This window comes from Eptesicus fuscus, chromosome 16, assembly GCF_027574615.1.
Source record: "Eptesicus fuscus isolate TK198812 chromosome 16, DD_ASM_mEF_20220401, whole genome shotgun sequence".
NCBI classification, from domain to species: Eukaryota; Metazoa; Chordata; class Mammalia; order Chiroptera; family Vespertilionidae; genus Eptesicus; species Eptesicus fuscus.
In genome coordinates, this window is record NC_072488.1 from 9,713,429 (window position 1) to 9,734,326 (window position 20,898).

General features: G+C 62.3%; 1 protein-coding gene across 1 annotated transcript in view; it reads left to right on the forward strand.

Annotated features, from left to right (window-relative positions):
* KLHL29 (kelch like family member 29) overlaps positions 1-20,898 on the forward strand; it is a 267,899-nt gene that overhangs the window by 245,404 nt on the left and 1,597 nt on the right. The window contains exons 6-13 of the mRNA XM_054728446.1: positions 3,684-3,822; positions 10,904-11,106; positions 12,290-12,549; positions 14,261-14,459; positions 14,638-14,820; positions 14,972-15,152; positions 18,401-18,594; positions 18,928-19,072. Coding sequence (XP_054584421.1) covers positions 3,684-3,822; positions 10,904-11,106; positions 12,290-12,549; positions 14,261-14,459; positions 14,638-14,820; positions 14,972-15,152; positions 18,401-18,594; positions 18,928-19,072 — 1,504 coding nt within the window. The remainder of the gene's footprint in view (positions 1-3,683; positions 3,823-10,903; positions 11,107-12,289; positions 12,550-14,260; positions 14,460-14,637; positions 14,821-14,971; positions 15,153-18,400; positions 18,595-18,927; positions 19,073-20,898) is intronic.

The window sequence follows — 20,898 nt, forward strand, 5'->3', positions numbered from 1 at the left end:
CTGCAAAGAATGTTTTCAATCTGTCACGTACACTGTATGTGTGTGTGTGTATATATATATATATATATATGCCAGACCCTGTGCTATGTGTTGAAGATAAAAAAAATATATAAAGAAAATACCATGGCGTGTAGGAGGCATGTAAATAAATCATTGCAGCACATAGGACGCTCTAAAGGCGAGCACAGGGTGCTGGGGGAGCCTGCCGAGGAGGGCGGAGGACGAGGGGACGGAATAGCACCGTAGGGGTGTTGAAGAACACGTGGTAATTGGCCAGAAGAAGGCGGGAGGCAGACAGATCTGGGCAGAGGGGCGGGGAGATGAGTGAAGGCCTGGAGGGGCCCTGCCTGGGGAGGCTTCAGTGGGGAGAGAAGGGCCGCCCTGGAGTGGACGCGGTGGGGGTGGGGGTGTTGAAGCAGCGGCTGATGGCCGGATTGTGGAGCGCATCCCATCCCACAGGTGGGGCAGCGGATTCTACGGCTGCTGGGTGCTGGGTGCTGGGTGCTAGGTGCTGGCGGAGTGCACTCCGATGCCCCAGCGCTGGCCAGGCTCCGCCCGGGCCTGCAGACCACCCCACCTGGGCACAGCGGCTGGGTGGCGTCCCAGGAGCCCACAGTCCCCCAAGCCCCGAGACATTAAGGGGTTGTCCTTTGTTGAGACAGGGGGTGGGCAGGAGGGCAGCTTGTGCCCAGAGCTGGTGCTGGCTTCCTCCTGTAAATCCCAGGTCGCGATGCCCCAGAATGCCGCCTCCCCGCTGGGCGCTGGGCCGGCGGCCATGAGCACAGATCCTCTGATCGATACTGAGAATGCGCGTGGGGCCCTGCTGTGAGAAGGAATCCCCTGGTGAGCACTTCCATAAATGGAAAAATTCTTCTGAAACGGAGGAATCCAGCTATTCCATCCAGGCTTCTGCATCCTGGGAGCAGACCGCGCCCGCCGCCACGGTGACCTGATCCCTAAGCACCTTCCGGATCCTCCCGGAATTCCCCAGGAGGAGGCACGGCTGCTGGGGCTGGGACCTCGGTGTAGGAGTAAAATCTCCCCAAGCAATCGGGATGCCTCGGGCCCAGAGGGAGCGGCAGGCTGCGTGCGGCTGTGTGTTCCCGGCTCCCCGAGCAGGGTGGGCTCAGCAGGCGTGCGCGGCTGCATCTGTCACTCACGGCAGTGTGACGACCGGGGGCCACGGAGCAGGTCCCCTCGGTGCTTGAGGGGACTGAGGCCCCGAAAGCTGGGGCAGCGTGCCCAGGGTCACACAGCCAATTAGTGGTGACCTTGGGATGAGAACAGCGTCCGGGTCTTTGGCATTCCAGCCCAGAGCTCCTCCCCGCACGCTGCTCCACTCCAGAGATGGCATCGCCCACCTGGCTCAGGGTTCGGGTGTGAGTTCAGTTGGTGGCGCTTTTGAAAGCTGATGTGTGAGCATAGCCACTCAGCCTTAACCCCGCCTGACCTGCAGTCTCCCTGAGCTGTCTCTCCACGCCCAGGCCGTGTGCTCACGCCGCAGGTGCCCACAGACCTTGCCTCCAGCCCGGGCCCAGCCTCCGCCTCCTGCACCCTCCAACCCCCGTATCCCACAGGCCCTAACCCTGACCCCAAAACTAAACTCATCACCCCCTCCCTTCCCGCCCGCTCCATCTCTGAGGGCCACAGCATCCACAGCCTCCGTGCTCGGCTTGCTCTGTCCTCCTGTGACTTAGAATTCAGGCCTCTGTCAGTTCTCACTTGGATTATGGAGCCATCACCACCATCAACAATAACAATGAGCCTACCAGGTATTCCTTAGGCATTTCTGCGTGTCAGCAGCTGATAGGGGTGTTGATTCACTTTCCCGAGGTCACGCGGCCGATGGGAGGCAGAGTTCAGGTCCTCCCAGGCCTGACTTCGAGGCCCAGCTTCTTGCCCCCAGCTGTCCCTCCCTGTCCTGCCTCTAACGTGGCTGCCAGAGTGATGTGTCTGAAGCCCAGGCCTAACCTTGTCACTCCCTGCCCGGGTCCCTGGAGGCTCCCTGGTGCCCAGAGGTTAAACTTGAGTCCCTTCAAAAGGCTCTTGCGATCATACCCTGCCTGCCCACCCGTCGCATCCCCACCCCTCCCAGGCCGCCGTTCCCCTGTATCTGCCCCCAGCACCTCCATGCCCTCCACTCCACCCTTCTGAGCACACCTGCGAGCAGCCTTCCAGAGGCCTCAGCAGCGCCCCCTGCAGGTGGCCCGCTGCGACGCCAGCCTGGCCAGATGTGGGGATGTGGGGGGGCATTGCCCCCACACCTCGGTCCCCCGCATGGGTGTGCTCACCGTCTTCCGTGGTCCTCGGCAGCCAGAGGCCAGGGTGGCCTCACCAGGAAGAGCCTGCCTGACCTCAAGCCCCGGGCCCTTGAGTATCTGATCTTCACCAGGTTCTGGGAATAGAGTGGAGCCTGCACCCCCATTTCACAGATGGAGAACCAGAGGCTCGGGGCGCGCGGGGGGCTTCTCCAGGGGGATTCAGGTGTCAGAGGCAGCGCTGGGCTCAGCAGGGCATCGTGGCAGCAGCCAATGCCGCCCGTGTGGACAGATGAGTAGCCGGCCAGGGCTCCGCCTAGACCTGGAGGTCTGGGCTGCTGGGAGCAGCTTAGCGGACAGGGCTCAGTTTCGCAGACCACCTTCTCGCATTCACCTGCCAAAGGACGTAACCTGCCTGACAACAGTCTACGTCATTCTGGACGCAGCATCGGGGCCTCTGATGTCCAGCTACCAGCAATGCCAGGGGCTTCAGGGGCAGGCGGGCAAGGCGAGGCCCTAACCTTTGCAAATGCAAGAGGTTATAGAAAGTAAGCCGAGTGGTGGTCAGCCTCTCCTCCTTCCCCCTTCTGAGCCTGGAGATGGGTCTGGGAGAGGCTCTGACCGCCCCCTGTTCGGAGCCCATGGGCCTGGGGCACTCTCTGTGCCAGCCCCAGGGCCAAGACACCAGGCAAAGGTAGGTGTGCATCCGGGAGGGCTGTCACACTCCTCTCTTCCCCGTGCTGAAGCCCCAGGCGAGGGTGGGAGCCCTGCAGGGCCCCAGAGGTGGGAGCAGGGGCAGACAGTCTCGGCCCCTGGCTTGCTCCCCAGGTCCCCCCTCCACCCTTCCCTTCATGCACCACCCCCCACCCCCAAAAAGCTCTCCCAGCCACGGCCGAGTGTCTAACAAGGGACGCTGTTTTTGCAGGTTCTGTGGTTTCTATTCCTGTGAGCCATCCCAGCCCATCCCACATCGCAATGCCATGCTTTGCTTGGCACCAAGCCCATCGGCACTCATTGGCATTCGGAGACCTTGTTGCGTAGCGACACGCAGTTCCTAACTGTCTGTGATACCGTACTCTGTGTTCCCAATGTCACGGCGGGACTCTTCCCCGGACTCTCAGTTTCTGGGTTTGATTTATTTATATATATATTTTTTGTATTTGTTTTTTTTTTTGTTTGGTTTTATTGCTTTTGAAAGTTGTGGTCCCTGGGTCCTGTGGCCCCTCCGGCTGCCGCTTGTCTATGCATTATGTTTGTGACTTCTGACTGTCCGTGTTGAGCCAGTCTTGCCAAGAAACAGTATCAAGTATTTTCCTATTTCTCTACGTCTTGGGAAAAAATTAATTTTTTTTTTAATTTAAAATTTAAAAAAAAAAAAAAACTCTTAATGGGAACCTGGCCCTGTCTGTCTTCTCTGTTCTGCAGAAATGTTGAAGGAATTGAACCAGCAGCGCAGAGCGAAAGCCTTTACAGACCTGAAAATTGTTGTTGAAGGCAGAGAGTTTGAAGTCCACCAAAATGTTCTAGCTTCCTGCAGCTTGTATTTCAAGGACCTGATTCAAAGGTTTGCCTTCCTTCCAGCTGTGGTCGGGTCTGTTCCTTTGTAGGACGCTTTTGTGTCGCTTTTCTCCTCCCCTCTCTTGCAGGTTCCTGAAGTGTGACTCCCTGTCACAGAGCCAGTAGCCATCTCTCCTCCCCTTCCCCTCCCCAGCGCCCTCTCACACGCAGCCTCAGAGCAGCCACTGCCCCCCGCCCGCCCCCACTCAGCTTTGCTGGTCACCCGGGGCCTCCTCCGCCAGCCAGCCGTAGACCACACCCCTGCCCGGCCCCGAGGAGGAGCTCGAGTTCTCAGTGGCTCACAAGCCCTCCCTGAGATTAGGAGGACTGTAGACCCCACGTCAAGGGACCACTGCACACTGCCCCCCCTCGGCCAGCACGGGTACTGCTGTCGATGGTGAACTTAATGCCAGAAAAGCACATCGACCAGCCCCGCCCCCGCTGAGGAGCAGGAGGCACCCAAGGGGCCGCTTGTCTGCAGCCTGAGTCGGGGAGATGAGGCTTGTAGCCAAAGCCTCGTGCGCGCTGCATGTCCTGATACTTGCACACGGAGCCTAAACGGGCGCTGTCTGAGCCCAGACCAGGTGTGTCCTAAACACGGTCTCTCTCAGCGTTTGCTCCCTCCCCACCTGCCCTCTGCCCCGGCTATTTCTACCTGAATGAGTCTTAATGGTGCATGAGCATCTTTTTCTTTTTCCATTATGTTGATTTTTTTTTTTAATTTGTCTGCTTCGTACCCTTGCAAAGAAGTCAGGGGCCACCTTCCAGCTCCTTAGTGAGGGAGAGCAGCGGGGGGCCAGCCCGGGTCACACTCCTCTCTCACCCATCAGCAGATTAATGCCGCTGCCCCTTTTGCCTTGCAGCCTCCGGGGCGGACGCTGAGCCGGGACTGTGCTCAGAGTGGGAGGACAGGACCTCTGCTTGCTTCCCAACGCTGTGTTTGGACTTGCCAACTAATCCCAGAGCGACTGTGTTTTGTTTCAGGATGGCACACTGGCTGGCATCTCCTTCCCAATCCGTTGTGTCCTTTCACTTAGAGCTGAGCTGCCCGGCGTGCAAAGCCCTGCCCGGCCGCGCGGGCCCCAGCCGCGCTGGAAGGGGCAGGGTCTCGGTGACTTCCCGTCTCGGGGGCAGCTTGGGTCTCCCGCCCCCGCTGCCTGGGTTCTCTCTGTCTGAGCACAGGGGTCAGGGGCGTGAGCTGGGGTGAAGGGGCCTGTCCAGCGGCTTCTCCAGGCCAAGGCGGGTCTTTGTGCTTCGACTCTTGGCAAATTCTGGAACGAGCAGGGATGTCTCCTGGCTGCTGAATGGCAGGTGTGGCATCCTCGGGCCTTGGTCCTGCTCCAGACCAGCTGGAGAACACAGGGGCAGGCTGCAGAGGCAGGCTGGCACTGAGCGAAGGCCCAGCCCTAGGTTAGAAAGATGTGGGCAAGAGAAGCACAGGAACCCTTTGACTGTGTTCAGAGATCTTACCTGGAGAACCAAACTCGTGCACGTAGCCGAGAAGACACCCTTGGGTGGAAACCCAAAGTAGTGAAGGCTTCTGGGACAGGCCAAAAAGGAGGAGGAAGAACATTCCAGGCAAGGGATGGGTTGTCTGGAATGTTCCGGACTGCAAGGAATGTTCTGGAATGTTCTAGAATGTTCTAGAATGTTCTAGGCAAGGGATGGGTTGGCTGGAGTGAAAAGTTGAGAACAGAGACAATCATGAGCATTGAGGAGGGGGAGATGGCCTTCCCAGAGAGGGGGTATGACGTGAGATGGGATGGGCAGACAGGCCCTGACTCCTGGGCTAGGACCTGGACTTGTAGGGGCTGTGAGGAGCAGTGGGGAGGGGCTGCCCACCTGAAGGTGGGAGAACTTGGGCGGCGTCGATGCTGGAGGAGAGAGGGCCCCTCCGTGGGAGCTAGGAGACCTGGGTGCTACACGTGACTCTGCCACTTGTCCTCTGACCCCGGCACGCCACAGCCTCTCTCTCGGGCATTGGGTTTTCTCCTCTGTAAAGGAAGAGGTTGGTTCAAATGATGTCCGGGCTTCTCTCCAGCCCTGACATCCCAGGTGACAGCAAGGGGGTGAGCAGTGCCAGCCTGGAGGGGCTTCCCAAGTACAAGCACTAGACGTGAGAAGGTCAAGGTCACGGAGGAAGGGAGGTCAGGTGGATAGAGCCCAGAGCGGTCTGAGGTCTGGGGAGACAGGAGGGCCCCTCAGGGAGGAGGGGGGGGCCGAAGCAGAGACCAGAGGAGCCCCTGCGCTTGAAGATGGAAATGTTCATTTGTAGCCATTTTACACGTGGCTTCCCTGTCCTCACCATGGGCACAGGTCACCATTGCGGGTGACCCCGGTGCGGACACTCACCAGGAGCCACAGGACAGACGCAGGGATGCCAAGTCACTCCTGCTCTTGGCTCCGCACACCAGCAGGGCCCCTCCCGGTGACAGGCCTCACACGGAACCCCAGACAAGATGGGCTGTGCCGCCCGGGAGCCCAGGGTCTGGCGGGGAGAAGCTGGAGAGCAGGCGAGTGGCAGGCAGAGCAGGTGACGCAGACGGGGAGGTCCAGAGGCTCGCAGCCTGGTGCTCATTCTGTCGGGCGAGGCGGGGGGGGGGGATCTGGCGTGGGTTTTGAACCAAGAATGGGATTGGCCAGGCAGACAGTGGGACCGCCGGGAGAGGAGCGAGCGTGAGGCCCAGGACAGCAGGTGACTCCCTGCAGCTGCGATGCCAAGTTGGAGGTGAGCGTGGAGGGGATGAGGCCTATGCAGGGGCGAGGGGGGCAGGAGCCAGGTCACAGGGCTCTGTTTCAGGCCTGGGGGTGTCATGGTCAGATTTGTGTTTGTGAAGAGGATACTCAGACTGCGAGGCGGAGGGCGGGTCTCAGAGCAGCCTCTCCCAACCAGTGACCAGCTCCCCTTCAGCTCAGCTGCCCGGAGCCCCTATCCTCCAGGCCCAGGCTCCAGGCTGACCCCCACTTTGTCCACATGCTCTTTCTTCACATGGTCACCCCTTTGGGTAAGCTGCCGCAGCTTCTTTCCCTCGGCCTTCCCTTATTTAGTTCCCTAATCGTCTTCCTCCTCAGATGAGGGCAAGACCAGCCCACAGGAGGCTGGTAGAGGTGTCGCATGTCATCCTGGAAATCCTCCCACTAACCCGAGGAGCAGGTGCCATGCGTATCCCCATTTTACAGATGAGGAAACTGAGGCCCAGAGAAGTTGTATAGCCGATAGATCTGGGATTCAAATAGAGGCCTGACTCCAGCGCTCATGCGAATCCAGAGAAGCACAAAGTGTCGTGTTTATTTGTGCACCGAGTCTGTGAGGAAGGAGAGTGAAACCTCAGGGCTGGTACTGTGGATAGGCGTGCAAGAAAAAGGGATGCAGAGCGTGTGCAGATGGGTGTGTGTGTGTGTGTGTGTGTGCGTGTGTGTGTGCGTGCGCGCGTGCGTGTGCTCGCACATCTATTAGAAACACTTGTAAGTGGCCACAGCATCTTCCCGAGGTGGACACACCCACCTGGGACAGGTGCCTAAGTCACAGGCACTCCCTCCCGCCCCTGCGAGGGGGCTGAGTCCTCCGGAGTGAGGCCTTGTGGAGAAGAGCACCTGAGGCCGCCGGGAAGCTCAGAGCCTGTGCCGAGCATGCTGGCCCGGCCTCAGCACCCCTCTGTAGCCCCAGAGTTCCCGTGACAGCCCTGCAGGAAAGGGGCTGTGGCTTTGTCTTAGGCGAATGTGAAGGCCAGTGCTGCATAATGAGCACGCCTGGCCTGTATCCAGGCCAGAGGGAAAAGCCGGAGGATTCCGTGGAGGAGCGCCCCGGGCTTGGGGAAGGCAGGAGGATATTTTGAGCAGAATAGACCTAGGGGGGTGCTGGGGTTGCAGCCTCCCAAGTCCAGAGCCATTTCTCTACCCCGGTGAGCAGGCCCTGGAGGAGCGGTTCCCTCACCGGCTCCCTGGCTGCGAGGAGGCTCAGGGAGGGTTGGAGCCCGCTGCACTCACTGGCCCGACAGGCTGCAGGCCCGTCAGAGAGGACCCTTCGTCTTTGGAGACAGCAGAGGTACCCCTCTCCCTGCCAGCACTTCCCCACCACGCTCCCCGGGTCCAGAGGGAGGAAATGCGCAGCCTCAGGGAAGAGATGCCTCCTCCTCACACCGATAGGACAGAGACCTGGCCCGCTACCTCCCAAGCCACAGAGCAGTGACACACTGAACTATGTAGGCTCTGTTCCCATGGAATGAAAATGGATGGACAGGCTCCGGGCTTCTCGTCCGTCTCCCTCCCCAGGGGACGCTGACAGGACCTGAGTGGCACAGACCCTGGACGTAGGGGCACCCGCTAGACTTCAACGCAATAGTCAAGCCGGGCGCCTCTCCTCTCCTTCCCGGTGAAGCGGGGCATCTGTGGGTGGCAGTGTGCCTCTTTCCTGGTGGAATACACAGGTGAATCTGGAAAGCCAGATAACAAAAGGAGAGACTCACACATCTCAGATGCTGGCAGAATGAGGTGAGCCAGGCCCTCCCCAAGTCACCGTGGGTGGGCCAGGGCCTGGGTGAGCTGCCAAAGTCCTCAGGACCCAAGTATTCCTCTGTGGCTGAGTGGAATGCCCGTGTCTGGCATCGGGTCCCAGGGGCCTCCAGCCACTCCCCGAAGATCCTTTGCCCAGTGGCCCCCTCCTTCCCAGGGGTGCCCCCCACCGGGTGCCTGGAGGAGCAGAGCCACAGCTTAGGCCAGAGGGAGAGTGGTGCTCTCCAACCCTGGACAGCACCTGTGATGGCGGACATCCCGTGTGCCTCCATGCAACCCCTGTGGTCCCCAGCCCTCTCCCTGGCTCAGACTCTAGGCCAGACCAGCATCTCCCCACGAGTGAAGCCTGCTGGTCCCATTACACCCCTCGCTCACTTGCAGCCACAGGCTCCACTGACCTTCCATCTGCTCAACACCCCTCCTCACAGGTGATCTTGGGGTTCTCAGGACCACATGTCACATGCATTTCAGTGCGTGCATATGCGTGTACGTGTGTGTGTGTGTGTGTGTGTGTGTGTGTGTACACATGCGTATGCATTCTGAAGTCCCACTCAGCAGGTCACTGAGTTGGAGCTCCTCTGCTGAGGACTCATAGGCAGGAGGGCTGGCCAGAGGAGGAGACACAGTGGCTGGGGCCTTGGGAGAAGGTGAGCGGACCTGCTGTGGCCTCGTCGGCCTGGCCCTGGCTGTGGCCCAGGGTGACCTCCGCAAGCACCAAGGGCATGAGGAGGGCGGGCCAGACCGGCGCGTGTAGGACGGAAGGCGGAGGCAGCAAAGACTGAGAGTAAGAGGTTGACCAGATGACCTGGGGTGATCAGGATTTCTGTGGTTTCGCGCGATCACATGATGAACTATGTTTAGACTTAGCCAAGTCGCCCCGGCCTGGACATCCAGCCCAACAGCAGAAGGCTAGGTGGCTGTCCCTGGCGAAGTTGCACACACTGTACACCTGAGGGTTTGGGAAGGGGCTCTGCTCAGCCTCTGTGTAGCATGCCTTCCCCTCTCAGCTGCCGGGCTGCAGGCCCCTGTGGGGGAGCCATTCTGTGGGGAGGGGAGCCCTGGACACGTGCTCAGGCAGCGGGGAGGACTGTGTGTGCAGGACAGCTGCCCCTGTCCCTGCCAGGCCACATCTGTGTGCTCATGGCCCTGGTGGCCAGTGCCCACCCGGAGAGAGTCCTCTGGTGGAGGCCTTGCAGGCGCCGCGGGTAGAGCAGCAGCCTCGTGGGAAGGGTGTCCCCACGGGACTCCAGCCCTCACCCAGTTCAGCCTCTTGCTTTGCAGAAGAGGAGCCAGAGAGGTTACGGCTGTGCCCGTGAGGGACAGCCCTGCGGCACCCAGGTCCCCGAGCTCCCTGCTAACAGGAGGCGGCCTCCTGGGGAGAGCCTGCTCGCTTGCTGGACACTCCATACCCTACTGCCAGCCACGGGGCACCCAAGGGACCAGGCAGGAGACTCTTGGCCCCTGGCCACCTCAGGGGGGGGGGGTGCGGTTGTGGAGAGGTCATTTCCCAGGACCGCGGCTGAACCCAGCCCCGGCAGACCTAGGCTCGGGGAGCGGGGGGTCTGGCCAGGGCGGCTGAGACGGGTGCCAAGCCGATCGCCTGTGAGACACCTGCCTCCTGCCTCACTGCTCCCGGTGTTTCTTTCTGTACCGCTGTGACTTTTGCTTCATCTTATCTGTTTCCTTCCAGGTCCGGCTTTAGGGTGCGGCTGCCAGGCCTTAGGAGCCTTTTCGATGGCTTTGTATTCCTGTAGACACCAGATATAAACATATTTATATATTTGTGTCCCTCCCCTGCTCCCCCCAGTTCACAAGCCCGATGCACACTCCACACGCAGGCCACTCTGACCTCTGACCCCGTGTTCCATGTGGCAGGAGGGCCCCGCCCCGGGCCAGGTCCCAGGTCATGGCTGCTGGCTGTCTGTGGCGGAAGTCCTTGGTTGTTCCCCCCCTCCCCTCCTCCCAGCTCTAACCATTCTGTCCGTCTGTCTCGTCTCGTCCTCAGTTTCAAAGCAATGTCATGAAGGGCTCCCTCCTCGTGCCTAAAAGGAAACAATATGCTTTTGGAAAGAGGCGGGGTTGGAGTGAGCGTCCGGGGCAGCGTGGGGCCCTCAGTCTCGGGGTGCTGGAGGCCGTCTCCGCATGGGCTGTGAGCGCAGCCCGCTGGGAGCCTGGGTCACGCTGGAGACTCTCCCTCGGGAGGCAGACGGGCCCCAGGCCCGGGGCCTGCTGGCCGCGTTGGCGGAGACGCCGGGCCAGCAGCGGGCCGCTCCGTATTGTTTCCCTTTGAGGCCAGTCCTGGTCCTCGTCCCCATCCTCAGCTCATGCTTTTTGATTTGCACCTTTTTTTTTGCATGGACATGCCGAGTAGTGATAAGCAGGGCTTTCTGTTCTCTCTGGGCGCCTCTGGCCAGACTCTTCTCTTTCAGATCCCGTGTGAGGTCGTTAGGTTCAGGTGTGTCCTTGCCGTGTCCCTAAAGCGCAGGGCGTGACCGAGGCATGCAGGGAGCCCTAGCCCTGTGAGGAGCGGCCGCGGCCGCGGGCGGCAGGTGAGGACACCTGGTCTCTGTGCCTAGGTCGGTGCAAGACGGCGGCCAGAGCGGCCGGGAGAAGCTGGAGCTCGTCCTGTCCAACCTGCAGGCGGACGTCCTGGAGCTGCTGCTGGAGTTCGTGTACACGGGCTCCCTGGTCATCGACTCGGCCAACGCCAAGACGCTGCTGGAGGCGGCCAGCAAGTTCCAGTTCCACACCTTCTGCAGAGTCTGCGTGTCCTTCCTGGGTGAGCCGGGAGCGCCCGTCTCATGGGGAAACGGGGATGATGGGGGGAAATTCACACCCGCAAGGGTTTAGGGGGGAGGGCTGTGTGTGCTCCCCACTGCAGGTGCAGCTGCCGTTCACAGAGCCGTTTTAAGATGATAATTCGGGTAACTCGATGCAAAGGCCTTTGCTCACCAGCATGGACAGAGGGGGCCCCTGCATCGCTCCCCCAGGCCCGGGCAGCTTTGTGAGGACAAGCGGGGCCACGGGGGTCATGGGATGGTTCGTTCATGGGGAGCCTGGGCCCTGGCCTCCCAGCCCTGCCCTCTAAACACGGAACAAGGAGCCACACACTTTATACCCCTCTAACGTGTGGGATGGCCACACAGGTCTATGTGGACTGTCTCTTGGACACGCAGACCTGCTGTCCAGGCTGGGGATCTGAGTGTCGGGGACCCCCAGCCAGAGAACACACTTATTCTACGGTTTGGAGCTGCCGGGCTTGGGGGAGAGCAGGGAGAGGGTGAGGTAGGGTTGAGTCACCAGAATCCGTGGCCTGAGCGTGGAGTGCAGCCAGAGAACTAGGGCTGAGCCTAGGGACAGGAGACCACGGGGGGTCGGCGGGGAGGGGGATAGAGCAATCTAGAAGGGCCAGGAACCACAGCCTCAGAGTTAGGCTCCCAAAAGTATGGGTGTCCTGGGACCCAGACACTTGGAGGCTAGAATAACCATTCGTGGGATCTCAGGGGAGTGACCAGGCTGAGCCAGGTCTACAGGTCGGTGGGGTGGACTGAGGCCTGTGGGCGATGGTGGGTGGGCATAGACGGGGTGTTACTGCTCCCATGACTCTGAAGTAGGAGTGTGTGACCCCAGGCATGCCCTTCACACTTATGGGAGACACCGCAGGCCTCTGGTGCGACCCCCCACCCCTGCCCCGTGGCCCACAGGCAGTGAGGAAGCTCTGTGCCTCACAGTCTTCTGCTGGGACCCGCAGGAGCAGAGGGAGGCCCTGGGACAGTCAGCGGGGGGCGGGGCAGAGGGAAACCCTGGGCGTGGACACAGGAAGTGGGCTCCTGGGGACCCTGGATGCTGGAGGCAGGTCCCAAGGCCATGGGCTCAGAAAAGGACCCAGAGGGACAGGCAGCGGGCACAGGTGGCACCCACCCAGGGCCCCGTGGTCAGTGGTCACGTGTTCTTGCCCCCAGAGAAGCAGCTGACGGCCAGCAACTGCCTGGGGGTGCTGGCCATGGCGGAGGCCATGCAGTGCAGCGAGCTCTACCACATGGCCAAGGCCTTCGCGCTGCAGATCTTCCCCGAGGTGGCGGCCCAGGAGGAGATTCTCGGCATCGCCAAGGACGACTTCATCGCCTACATCTCCAACGACAGCCTCAACACCAAGGCCGAGGAGCTGGTGTACGAGACGGTCATCAAGTGGATCAAGAAGGACCCTGCGTCCCGCGCACAGGTGAGGCCTGCCCCTCCTTCCCTCCAGCCCCGCCCCGCCCGGGCGTCTGGGCAAGGAGGCAGGAAGGTAGAGGAGGCCGGGCTGCCCGTAGGCCCGGCCCCAGGGAGGCTGGAACTGCTCCCCGGGGGGCGGCAGACAGGCGAAGGGAGGGGTGAGAGATGCAAAATCAGGCCCCTGGTTCTCCAGGGCTGGCATTCCACCGGCAGGGGACCCCAGCTGCCCAAGAGGTCACAGGGCCCGGGGCACAACGTCAGGGCCCTTCGGGGAGAGAGTGTGCCCGAGCCAGGGCACCCGGAGCTCCCCTGAGCTCCGACCAGCAGGAGGAGCACCCATGCTCTGGTTACTGGGAAGGTGGAGGGCAACCGCCGCACACGGGACGCAGGAAGGCGAGTCCCTGGGAGCGGGCAGCTGGAGCAGTCAGGGCCGGATCCAGGCAGGAGGAAGGGGGGGCAGGGGCCCAGGGGCACCTGAGTCCCAGGACACCGAGCACACCCCAGCGGGGTCTCGGGGCCAGAAAGCCCTGCTGGAGGCCCTCAGGATGGAGCTGCCTTGCTCCCACATGGGAGGACCCCTGGGAACCAGTGTAGCCGCACAGGTGCCACCGCCACCTGGTCCCACACTGCCCCTGTGCCTCCTCCCTCCCTCCCTCCCTCCCCGCACCGAGGCCTCCCTGGCCTCCAGGATGCCTAGCGTGGTCCTGCCTCCAGTCTCCTCCAGACTCATTCCCACCCTGCAGCTCCCGCACTGTGGCAGGTCCAGGCGCCAGTCTGAGGCAGAGGGACGCCCCAAAAGGGGTTTGTTGGTTGATGTTGGGGAGACACAGGTTCTGACGGTTGTGATTTGCAAGCGTGTCAATCATCATCTCCTTTCCAAAGCTGACGGCCATCAGCTTTCCTGGGCCCTCCCACCTGCTCCTGGGTTCCTGCCCCAGGCACACCTCTCCGAGGTTCGGGCCATCCATCTCAGCCCCCCCGCAGCCTGGCGTGGAGCAAAGGCCCGTGATGGGGGTGGAGCTGGGAGCGAGGTGCTGCAGAGACAGATGGACGGTCCACCCCCGGGTCAGCTGCAGGCGGCCAGACCTCCCGGTTCCTCCCTCTCATCGCCCCCAGCTGCTGGGAGCTGCCTTTTTGTTGCTGTTAATCCTCACCCGAGGATATTTTTCCAGTGATTCCTAGAGAGAGTGGAAGGGAGGGGGAGAGACAGAGAGAAAAACATTGATGTGGGAGAGACACATCGATGGGTTGCCTCCCACATGAGCCCCGACCAGGGCCAGGGATCAAGCCTGCAACCGAAGTACAAGCCCTTGACCAGAATCGAACCCGGGACCTTTCAGCTCACAGCCCGACACTCTATCCACTGAGCCAAACTGGCCAGGGCTGGGGGCTGCCTTCTCTCTCTGCCGAGGCTGGGTCGGTGGTCGGCAAACTCCTTAGTCAGCAGAGCCAAATATCAACAGGACAACGATTGAAATTCCTTTTGAGAGCCAGATTTTTTAAACTTAAACTGTATAGGTAGGTCCATTGTTATTAACTTAATTAGGGTCCTCCTCAGCTGGCCTTTGCTAAAAACTCAAGGGGCCAAAGAGCCGCACGTGGCTCGCGAGCCGCAGTTTGCCGACCGCTGGGCTGGGTGAGCGAGGGTGCAGCCTCAGTGCACGCGCAGGGCTGGCCCGGCCTGCACGGTCTGAGCGGGCCCGTGTCCCCGGCCGCAGTACGCAGCGGAGCTCCTGGCCGTGGTGCGCCTGCCGTTCATCCACCCCAGCTACCTGCTCAACGTGGTGGACAACGAGGAGCTGATCAAGTCGTCGGAAGCGTGCCGGGACCTGGTCAACGAGGCCAAGCGCTACCACATGCTCCCGCACGCCCGCCAGGAGATGCAGACGCCCCGGACCCGGCCCCGCCTCTCCGCAGGTATTGGGGGGCCGTGCCCCCAGCTCTGCAAGTGCAGGCGTCCTGAGGGCGGCCTGACTCCGGGGGGGTGCCCCAGAGAGGCGCTGGGTGCAGATGCTGCGAGTGTGGGAGGTGGCGGGGGCGGTGGGGGGGGGGGGGGTCGGGTCGGTCCCAAGCGTGTCCGTCTGTGTCCCTGCAGGCGTGGCTGAAGTCATCGTCTTGGTTGGGGGCCGTCAGATGGTGGGGATGACGCAGCGCTCCCTGGTGGCCGTCACCTGCTGGAACCCACAGAACAACAAGTGGTACCCCTTGGCCTCGCTGCCTTTCTATGACCGCGAGTTCTTCAGTGTGGTGAGCGCCGGGGACAACATCTACCTCTCAGGTGAGGCCCTCGGGGCGGCGATGGGCGTGGGCTTCCCTCCCGCCCATCAGGGCTGAGGACGCCCGGCCAGGAGTGCTGCCTCCTGAGCTGGGCGGCCTGGCGCGGCCCCTCCTCACTCCCCGCCTGCTCTCTGGACCTCCCCGCGCTGCAGGTGGGATGGAGTCAGGGGTGACGCTGGCCGACGTCTGGTGCTACATGTCCCTGCTCGATAACTGGAACCTCGTCTCCAGAATGACGGTCCCCCGCTGTCGGCACAACAGCCTGGTCTACGATGGGAAGATTTACACCCTCGGGGGACTCGGCGTGGCGGGCAACGTGGACCACGTGGAGAGGTGATGGGGCCACGGTCACAACCGGGGCGGGGGGGAAGGGGGGCGGGGGGCATCCTCTGAAATTCACCGAAAGCTAAACTCTCACTGCTGCTCCTTCCCAACACCCACCCCCGGAGCCACTGGAGCCTGGACGTCGGCAAGGCGATGCCCAGGCTCTTTGATCGCAGCAGAGCGAGCGGCCTGGGGATGGTGAGGTAGCCGGCCCCCAGCTGCCGGGCGCTGACATGGGACACTCCTGTCCCGGCAGCCCCTCCCGGCGGCAGACAAGTGGGAGGCCTGAGACCCCGGGTGGGAGGCACCGGCGGGGCTTGGCTGGAGGGAAGGCGCTGGGACTGGAGTCGCTGGACTGTCAGGGGGAGCAGGAACCGTTGGCCCAAGTGTGTGCCATTCCAATGACTGTGCCTCCGTGTCCCTGCCGAGTGTGGGGTTCCACACCTGGGAGCCCCCTTTCTCCCTCCGTCCCGCACAGACCAGGAAATCCTCTTCTGACACAGGAAGGAGCCCTGCACACGGACCTCGCCCATCTTCTGGACGTCTCCAGAAGAGAACAGAAGCCAGGGGGCCCCAGAGCCACGTGCAGAAGCCTGCCCTCTGCTGGGAGGCCCCCTGGCTTCCTCGGGCCATTTAAACCGGGGCCACAGGCAGGGGCAGTGCAGGCCGGGAGCGGCAGCAGCAAGGGCGGAGGCTTCGGGCAGTCCCGCTTTTAGGAAAACAGGTGCCCCAGAGAGTGACGAGTTAGGCTGCGCTGCCCCAAGTTCCAGCACAGGACGCAGCCAGGACCCCCCGCAGCCCTTTCCCGCGGCCTCCCCACGCCCCAGCCCACCTCCCCGCCCACGTCACCAGCGCCACCGGAAGCAGAGATCCCGGCGGGACAGCCCTTTGCCCAGGGAGCCACACGGACCCTGGACCCTCCGTGCGTACGTTTCCCTCGCCGGCTGATTGGACGCTTGACAGATGTTCCAGCGAAGACGGTGTCAGAGTGAGACGGGCCGGGTGTGCTCTCTATGGGCTTTTAACTCCCCCCAGCGGAGCCCAGCGTTGGCTCGGGAACAGCATTCAAGTGTCAGATTGACTTGGAGATCACGGGGAATCCCCGCGTGACTCTGAGATGCTGATCCTGCCGTGGACCCCGGGTCAGCCCCGACGCTGACAGCCTGCGGCGGGGCCCACTGCACGGCCACCACGCCCAGGCCTTCCAGAAGCCCAGCTCCCACTCGTTCGTCATCCAGTAACAAGCGCAGGAAGCAGGAGACGTTTTCTAGGTCGGAGCAGACTGAGCTGGAGCTGTCATCCTGTCTTGCTCTTGTCAGCTATTTTTAATCTCCTAAGACGTTGATTACTCATTTTGCCAACTTACACTTGTTGACGAATACAGGGATTTGTTTGAGGATCAAATACACCAGGAGGCGGATAAGTTCCACTGCCCGTGGGCCCGGGAGCAGTTCTCCCCGACCTGGGAGCAGGCTCTCCCGGCTTCCCCCTGGAGAACCAGACACCCTGGCACCCAGGAGACGGAGCAGCCCAGGACAACAGGGTCAGCCCCCTGGGTCTGCCAGCTGGCCTGGTAGGGATTGGACGCAGACTTGAAGACCCCTGGGTGGTGTGAGTGCAAGTGAGGGGGAGGGTGCAGGACTCCCGAGGGGCAGAGCTGAGCCCGCTGGGCAAGTCAAGTGCGATGGCACATGGTGGCAATGATGCGAAACAGGGTGGCAGGAAGGTGGGGGTAGTGGGGACATACACCAGGGTGCTTTGTTCCCCAGGAAGCACTGATGGTACAAATTGCTCTTATATTGATAATGAATGCGATATATGGTGCGTTATAATTACATTACGTTGCTGTATTACAGGACTAGAGCAAGATTATGTAATTAGAGATTAAAACAACAGTACAATAGACAAGCATGTATGGTATCATTATATAAATCACTGGGTCTAATATTTTATAGCCACCTATCACAGAGCTGTGGTTACTGGATAAATGATAGCGGAGCGGAGGGCCTCACTCCTCGGGGTCATTTGCATGTCATTAGCATATCCTCCAGGGTGTGAGGGGACTGAGGGCTGTGGCTTGGCCAACAGCCACCTGGAATCCCAAGCTCTAGGGAGAGTTGCGTTGGGCGGAATGTGCCATTACACCGAGAGCCACACCATCCCCGACCGGCTCCAGCCCGTCTGCAAGAGCGCTTTGGCTCTCTGCCATCCTGGCTCAAAAAACAGGCACTGAGCGTCCGGCCCTGTCCGAGAAGACACCTATGGCATCCCCCATTAGCACATCTTCAGCTGGGGCTGAATTCAGTCCGCCCCGCCGCCCTGTCGGGGACCTCAGCCCCTTCTCAGATGCCGAGTCTTCACAGCTCCGGGCTGGACGTACCACAGTGGTCCCCTCGTCCCCCTCCCAGAGCCACGGGCTGCCTTCCGCGGTCACCGGGCTGTGACCGGGTCACGGCTCCTGCTCCAAGGAGGTCCATGGGAACAAGTGGGCCCAGCGTGCTCCCCGGAGAGAGGTGCCGGGGACCGGAGAGCGAGCAGCGAGCCCGCAGCGGAGGTCCGCCCTGGGTCCAGAGCACACGGAGAAGCAGTCGGCAGTGTGGACGGGCCAGCGCTGGGCGGTCAGCGCACGAGGAACACGGCACGGACGCTGAGACCTGGGCCCGACGCTGGCCCGGGAAGAAAGACCTGAAAGGCCCTAACCGGTTTGGCTCAGTGGATAGAGCGTCGGCCTGCGGACTGAAAGGTCCCAGGTTCGATTCCGGTCAAGGGCATGTACCTTGGTTGTGGGCACATCCCCAGTAGGGGGTGTGCAGGAGGCAGCTGATCGATGTTTCTCTCTCATCGATGTTTCTAACGCTCTATCCCTCTCCCTTCCTCTCTGTAAAAAGATCAATAAAATATTTTTTTTAAAAAAAAGAAAAAGAAAGACCTGAAAGGTCCCATTCCCTGCCCGATCTGCTCAATTCCAGTTCCGCTCCTCCCGTCGGCTGCTTCCTGTTCTCACACACACACCCCCACCCCCGTCTGGTCCTCACTCCTCAGGTGAGAGGAAGGCGGAGAGGGCTAGTGCGGGCCAGTCCCCCGTGGCCTTGAGTGACTCCTCCGAGGGCCCCGAGCTGTGTGGCCTCGGGCTGTGCCAGTGGTGCCCAGGGCAGGAAGCAGATGGTGGTGCGCCCGATACCTGCTGCCTCCGTGGGGGCCCCTGCCCCGCACAGGGCCCACTCTGACCCCGGGGGCCTTCTCTCCTCTCTCGGCAGGTATGACACCATCACCAACCAGTGGGAGGCCGTGGCCCCGCTGCCCAAGGCCGTGCACTCCGCAGCAGCCACCGTCTGCGGCGGCAAGATCTACGTGTTCGGCGGCGTGAACGAGGCCGGCCGAGCCGCGGGCGTCCTCCAGTCTTACGTCCCGCAGACCAACACGTGGAGCTTCATCGAGTCCCCAATGATCGGTGAGAACCAGCGTCTCCTCAGCCCGGGGCCCGGGCAGCGTCCCCACCTCGTCCTTTCATTGGGTCTCAACAGCCCAGGCCCAGAGGGCGGGCTCAGCCCGATGCTTCTGTGAACCCGAGCCCGAGTGGGGAGGGGGAGGGGAACCCCAGCCCATGCGCAGCTGCGATCCCACCACCTGGACCGGGGGCCAGCTCTTCCCTGTGCAGGTGCCCCCTGGCCTTAGCCCTGTCCACAGGCCGGTCAGCGGGGGATCCTCCGGGGGACCCTGGGGAAGGGAAGGGGAGAGAGGGCCAGAGCGATGCCCTGACCTGCCTGGCCGGCTCTCCCCGCAGACAACAAGTACGCTCCCGCCGTCACCCTCAACGGCTTCGTGTTCATCCTGGGGGGGGCTTACGCCAGAGCCACCACCATCTACGACCCGGAGAAGGGGAACATCAAGGCGGGCCCCAACATGAATCACTCTCGCCAGTTCTGCAGGTGAGCAGGCGCCAAGGTGGGAAGGAGCGGGGGAGGGAGGGCGGGACAAGAGGAGAGGTTTGAGCGCAGTGAGTGACCTCCATTCGCTGACCAAAGGGAGGCCCAGGCCCAGAGCAGCGGGCCCCCCGACAAACGCGGGGGTGGGCACTGCAGCCCCAGCAGCGTGTGAGGCGCCGGAGGCAGCCCCATCTCCGAGCCGGAAAGGAAGGGCTTCCTCCGGGGCCTGCCCGGGGCCTGCGAGGCCACCCCTTCCCTGGGCGGGAGGGCAGGGCGGGCTGCCGGTCAGCTCTCCCCCAGGCCCGCCTGCCCACGGCAGACAGGCAGCGCCAGGCCAGAGCTGCGCAAAGCCCTCCCGGGGACAAGCGGCTCCCGGGGGTGCTCGGATGGTGCAACGATCCTGGTGGCCCTTGGGAGCTGGGCCCAGCAAGGGGCACCCGGAGTCTCACAGCTGCCTGGGCAGAAACGCACACGAACCAGCCCGCCGCCCCCAGGACACCATGGGCGAGGTCGGTGTGTGGCTTGGTTCCCAGTCGCCCTGGCCCTGTGGCCCAGAAAAACGAACTCCCCTGGGCAGTGAGGCACAGACCTGCTGCTCCACCCCTTTTCCTGGACTCAGAGGAACGAGGAATACAAAGGGGCCCCGAGACCCCCGTGTTAGCATTCCCGTAGCAGACTGCGTCCGAAGACAGCTCAGCCCGGCGGAGGGGGCGCCTGTCCTCGGTGTGGCCCGCACGGAGCCCGTATGCAGAGCCCGCTGTCTGTGCGGCGGAGCGAACAAAGCTAAGAGCTGCCCCTAGCCTGTGGTGTGGCCTTGGAGAGGGCCCCCCCCCCGCCCCGGCCCCGGAGGTCCTATCCATGAAACAGGCCGTGGGACAAGACGACTGCCGAGTGCCTGGCAGCACGGGGTCCCACGGCTCTCCTCCTGTCGCACCCTCTCATGGAGTCAGGCGCAGGGCGGCTCCGACTCCCTCCCCGCTGCGAAGGAGCTGGAGTTGGAGCAGGGCTTGTGGGAGGACTCCCGGACCTCATCGGAGCCTCAGCGTGGTGGGCGCAGAAAGGAAATGCTGAGGGGAGGTCTGAGCTGGGTCTTGCCAGAGAAGCGGGGAGAAGCTATGCCCCGAGGGGAGGAGTGTGGGGCCCTGATGGTGGGGAGCAGTTAAGGGACCCTCGGTGTCTGCTGAGCCGTCTAGACTGACGTGTTCTGTCGGAGGCTCGGGATTTCAGGAAGGGGTGGAGACGTTCAAAGGGTATCTGTTCAGCGACAGCCAAGAAGGAATGGCCATTCGCTCAAGTGAGCGAGCAATCGGGGCCAGACGCGTGGTCTGCGTGAGGGGCGGCCGAGGAGGAGATCGGGTTTGGGAAACGCAGACAGGACAGCGTGGGGAGCTCACAGGAGGGACCGCTGACTGAGCCCCGGACCAAGCCAGTGAGCGAGGCGCGGGGACCCCGTGGTCACCCTGCAGAGCACCCGGGCCGCAGTCAGGGGTGGGCAGCCGCGCCCGCCCCGCGGGTAAGGAGCCGCAGCAGGAAGCTGGACTGAGCCCCGGCCACGGCGCAAACCGCACTCACACGGCCGCGCCCCGTGATGACCTGGCTGCCGCCGCCGCCTCCTAGTGAGTCGGTGCCCCTCGGGATCTGAGCGGCAGGAAGGCTCGGCTTGGGCATCAGGAAACGGGACTCGGTGAGCTGAGCCGAGAGCCCATCCCGGAGGCGGTTCCTCTTTAGTCGGTCCCGCAGGCCCCAGGCCCCCCGATGCACGTGTCACCCACAGCTGTAAGGGCAGTGCGGCACGGGTCCCGATGGGCTGTGGGGAAAGAGGTTTTCCT